The sequence below is a fragment of the Carya illinoinensis genome, chromosome 4, assembly GCF_018687715.1.
Source record: "Carya illinoinensis cultivar Pawnee chromosome 4, C.illinoinensisPawnee_v1, whole genome shotgun sequence".
Taxonomy (NCBI): Eukaryota; Viridiplantae; Streptophyta; class Magnoliopsida; order Fagales; family Juglandaceae; genus Carya; species Carya illinoinensis.
The window spans coordinates 42,329,113-42,334,618 of record NC_056755.1 but is presented as its reverse complement, the minus strand read 5'-3'; the positions used below and the strand labels follow the sequence as shown (position 1 = coordinate 42,334,618).

Genomic DNA, 5,506 nt, shown 5'->3' with positions numbered 1-5,506 from the left:
GGGCCTACTACTTGGGGGAACTTTTCTTTACCTGTTGGGAACCCGCAATGCAAAACGGAATCCAGATTTCTCATATAAGGATGCATAGACTGAGAGAACTTCCTCAGAGAACCATGGTGGCAGAGGAGTAGATGGGTCATACAAGTCCATGATTTCTTGACCCTCTGATGCTATGGGAACCTCACTTCCTGAGAAGAGAAGATAGATGTTCCTTATCACTGTCTTCACATCAAAACGGCCAAAATCCGCTTCTGCCCTTCCTGGGTCCTGTTGAGATAATATGACAGCATTCATGAGATAACTATAGTTCACTTTGGAGACAATTCCATGTTTATGTCTAAACTATTACATATACCTGCCACCTCGTTACGTAGAAGCCTTCAGGAAGGAGGTGATTTTGGATGGCGGAAGGACCAGGTATTAAGAAAGGAACACCAAGTGTTATGACGCCTATCACCCTTTCTGGGTGGACAGCTGCCACTAGGTATGACGGCATGGATCCGAAGTCCTTTCCAACAATAAAAGCCTGCCACGAAAACACAAAAAAGTTGCGGAGATGCACGTTGCAAGTTACATTTCTAAGGTCCACATTTCATGCACGGAAATGCAATAAAGCAAACAATAGAGAAAAAGTTTCTTAGAGAAAAAGTTACATTTCTAAGTTTATTTGCTGCTACGAAAAAAAAAACAAATAAATGATATCTTCCTCTGATTTCAAGAATGGATCAAGCTTTCAGAAACTCGGTAGTTTAGGAGGATTGGTGCATTTGAATAGGATTGTTGTTGTTGTTTAATGACTTGCTTACTAGTGAAATGGCGCAGTAAGCAGGTATGGATGGGTTCGAGCAGATATTCACTCAAGCAGAGACACCATTACCAAGGCATATGACTCGACCACTAACAAGGAACTGACTCTCCCCTGTTTTCGAATCAGATATTCAAGCAGTAGTTCAGCAGGGAAGTGAAATGAATGGCTCAATATTACCTTATTGATTCCCAGAGAGTCAAGAAGGCCAATAACATCATCAACAACGTCTTTGAAAGTAGCATTTTCTGGCTCAGCAGGCTGTTCAGACAGTCCATAGCCCCTGAAATCTATGGATATTGCTCGGTAACCGGCGTTTGCAGCAGCAATCATCTGGTGCCTCCACGTATACCATATTTCAGGGAACCCATGCAAGAACATCACCGCCTTTTTACCTTCCAAAAACCATTCATGATCATTATCATAGAAAGCAGAAAATCAAAATTGAACGAAGTGAGACATATATAAGCATATAATGTCATACCGGAGACATTAATCTGGGCTACATGAAGCTTGAGTCCTCTTACTTCTACATGGCTGTGCTGGATCTTTTCCATTTCTTCTTAGGGATGAGAGATTCGTGGATGAAATGACTTAAGTAAGAGTAATATAATCCGGGTTTAACTGTATGGATGTTGGATATAATTGATCCTTATTTATAGGAAAAGTACTTGGAGATTATGTATATGGTAAATATCTTTAAAAATTAAATCTATTAATTTGATAATATTATTATGACATCAAATAAGATAATAATCAAATAAACAGTCTTTCTCCCTCATTCACTTATATTTATTTCAGTTTCTATTATATTTTATATTTTCTATCATGGTATCAAAGTCCTTGGCCAATGCCATCCCGTGTGTGAGTTTTTTTTTTATTTTTTCAAAGTCTTCTGCTACCTTTTTTCTTCATAAGATTTTCATATTCATTCAATCATGTCGTCTCAAATACTTACATTTTGAACATGTTGAACCCATCTGTACTTTCTCTTTAACACTTGGGTATTTAAAATTTCATAAAATACTAATCATTCAGAGAAAAATACTCTGAGGAATTCTTGCCATACATTCTTAGTGGCTTGGCCATAAGTCGACAATTCCAAGTCCTAAGATAAATTTCCTCAATCAGATACTATAAACTGTGGCCTCAAAACATACCACAAACTCAGTCCCCATTACATATGAAGCAGTAAAAGATTTGCCTCATATTTTTTCATAAATAACTCTACTAGATAGCAAAATATATAACCATAACTGTATTTTCTATTATTAGAGTAATCACATAAAATAGGGTCTGAATATTCAGTTACCTTAAGAATATCAGTTCTTCTTAAGACAATAATATAATATTTAATTTCTTGCACATAACATTGCACTCTTTTCACAGCTTTTGGATCAAATATCCTTGGGTTACTTTAGCAACAATCAAGGATGTTAATAATAAAACCGATGTTTAGCTGTATACAAATTTGTGCAACCACCAAGTTCTTTATAACTATCTTATACAGAATTTCTTTAATGGCCTAATCAATTCGAGAGCACTGTAAATACTAAGCATGTCACATTTTATTCTTCATGCAAAGTCTTTCAAAGTTTTATGCAACTATACTAAGACAATCTTAACAGTCATTGTCTTGACATTAAAATTCAATCACAATTACGAAAGATGTCTCGTTCATAAATTTCATTTTTAAAGTTATCTAGATACACAACTTTGATGCCATACTATAAACCATAATTCATACTTTGCCAAAAGTCATATACATGCATGACCAAACTGTAAATATACTCCCACTGACTTACGGCTATATATATATATATATATTAACAATAAATATTTTTCTTAATCCCTAAATGACCGGTGCAAAACTGCAAGTGCACAGTATCGTAGTTTTATAGTAAAGTAATAAGAAGAGTATCGTCCTCAGGGATTAGTACCTTACGTTTGCCAAATACCAAAATTATACTAAACTTGATTTTATCTAGAGGAATCACTAAGATTTTTGTAGTTGCAATCTAAACTAGATCAACTCAAAGAAAAATGTGCAAAGAAAATAACACTGATGTTCGAAGATCAAATTAATGGGAAGAAAACTTCTAGAAAATCGATTTCACCTACTTCTTCACTATGCTTTTCTCATCCAGCTAATTTAATTTAAATCTCTTTTGTCTATTAGCAAATCTCTAATTCATCCAAAAGCCTCTTTCGATAGTCAATTGGAATTGACTCTTGGTTATCAATTCACACAAGAATATGCAAATTCAATAATCAAGAACGCAATAAGACCAATGATTTAATTACTACATAGGTTCATACAAGTCTTTCGATCTCTATACTTACCTATGCTGAAATATCCAAGATCTACCCTATGATTCCCTCTTTCGATAGCAAATCACAAGATTACTTATCATCTAATCAATGGCCAGTTAATTAGAAGCAATAAAATCAGAATAAATCAGATAAACAAAGAGAGAATTGCATTAAATTAGCATAGACAATCAAGCATAGTTCGGAAATAGGTTACATCGTTTTCCTAGAATGAAGAAAATTTAGCTCATGCTAGAAATGGAATTCAACATAAACGAATTCACCATAATTGTTCTGAGAAGATGGGAAGAAGAAAATAAACACTGAAAAATCCTCCTTGCAGCCTCAACTCGTCGTCAAAAGCTCAAGGGAACGATTCAACGCTTTTCTCTCGTCCGTGCTCGTGTATGATTCCAACGTACGTGCAATAATTGGAATTCCGTCTCCAAAACAGATGAATTGAATCCCTCTAACTGTGTTTTTCTCTCCCAAGAAGTGTTCTCCAGTCAAAACTTGCGGCTCTAGAGTGAAAAATTGCTTTTATATGGTCTCACGGCGGAAAACCTAAAATCTGTCAAAATACGATGTTCGCTAGAGCGGGGTGTCGAGCGCACATCGAGCGTCCGACTCTGTCTGATTTCGCTCAAGCATCCTATCGAGCGCACGTCGAGCGTTCGACTCTGCCTGATTTCGCTCGAGCGGCCAATGTCTCTGCTCGAGCGATCTTTGTTTTTCAGCAATCCGCTCGAGCTCCCTGTCGAGCGGCAGTCGAGCGTTTGAATCTGCCTGAATTCGCTCGAGCGGCCAAAAGCCTCCGCTCGAGCGAACTTATAAAATCTGCAATATGAAATTTTGCAAGTCATCAAATACCCCCAAACTTACAACTTTGTTTGTCCTCAAACAAAAAAGAAAAGCAAATGATAGTTTAGGCAATATCGATTCAACCCGAAAGAGAAGTATCATCACTCACCAAGCTTTTATGAATTTAGATTTCATCTCTAATATCTTACTCTTTTAACATCAAAGATGGCAAGAAAATCAATCAAAAATTTTGCAATTTGTCAAGCAAGAGTTAGGCGTTTACTTCAACCTAAAGCTAAGACCTTGAGTGTGTGTGTGTGATATAGTCAATTTAACCTCAAACCACCTGCAAATTCAGATAAAAGTAGAACAACCAAAATCAAAAGAATTCTCTTCAAACTTAACCCCATAAGTCCAATTTTCAGAAATCCTCTCCACTAATGTAGTCAACACCAAAATCAGAGATCAAAAGGTCTTTAATAAGGCTGTAATGATAGGCCACAGGGTGAGGGTTAAGAAAGAACTGGATATGGGAAATTAAATCAAACTGGAAAAATACTTAGTGAAAAGAACATTAAAAGAGAAACTCACATGATTCAAATCATAGCTCTTTCTTGGCAATATGCTCATACTTGTGGCATTATAATTGCTGTAATCACTGATGTAATACCAACACTTCCCTTAACAAAATCTGAGGTAATTCACATTCCGCTTGGCGACTTTTTTTTTTTTTTTTCCAGTCACTTCCTTTCTTCTTCTTCTTTTTCTTTGATCAAACAGAGCAAACATAATACGGTTCATCATGAAACCAATTTTCTCTTTTAAATATAACTCTCCACCAAAGTATTTTATCAAACTATCAATGGTAGATTCATTGTTTTTCAGGCTTAGAGCGGGCATGGTTTATGTAGTTCAAAGAATCAATAAAAGCTCATGAAGGCTCAAGGGGGTTGACTATGGAAACACACCATGTAATGATGGCATGACATTTAGGACGGCTGGGAAAGCTTTTTGGTTATGCCAAAGAAATGCCTAGATCATTTCTCTGATATTTGATCTCAACTAGGATTTCGCCTCAAAGACCCATCAACGGATTCTAGAGCAAAGCAAAATCGAACCTCCCTCTTTCAATTAATTCAACTTCTTCTCTTCATAAGCAAAATGGAATAAGAGAAAAACGACTATGTGCTCAATTGTGTTCAAGGTCAAAGATTTAAACCAAAGTACCCACAAAACTTCACTTGACATAAAAGAAATTTTTGAAAATTTTTCTCAAAACCATCTTCAATCACAAATTTTAGAGTCATAGAGAATTCAATCTTACTCCAATGCATGTTTGGTAAGAGAATCAAACAACCCATCAACAACCCAAGACTTAGAAAATAAGAGGATCAAATGATTATAAGAGTTTACACCCCCAAACTTAAACTAAACAATGTCCTCATTGTAATACAAAAGTAAAAAGGATTGAAGAAATAAAAGAACTTCCCTGGTTTCATGGTGAATCTTCCGTAGATTAGAATTTTTCAGCTCTTTATTCTTGCTAAATAATCCTGCATCAAAAACCAATTTATTAAAACTTAAATAAAT

General features: G+C 35.7%; 1 protein-coding gene across 1 annotated transcript; it reads right to left on the bottom strand.

The window, feature by feature from the left end:
• LOC122307890 (epoxide hydrolase A-like) lies at positions 1-1,449 on the bottom strand. Its single transcript, XM_043121009.1, has 4 exons — positions 1,290-1,449; positions 986-1,200; positions 356-526; positions 1-267 (listed from the first exon to the last, which is right to left on the bottom strand). Exons 1-4 carry the CDS (start codon positions 1,360-1,362, stop codon positions 28-30), a joined length of 699 nt encoding a protein of 232 aa, XP_042976943.1. The 5' UTR covers positions 1,363-1,449; the 3' UTR covers positions 1-27.
• Between the last annotated feature and the right edge of the window lie 4,057 nt (positions 1,450-5,506).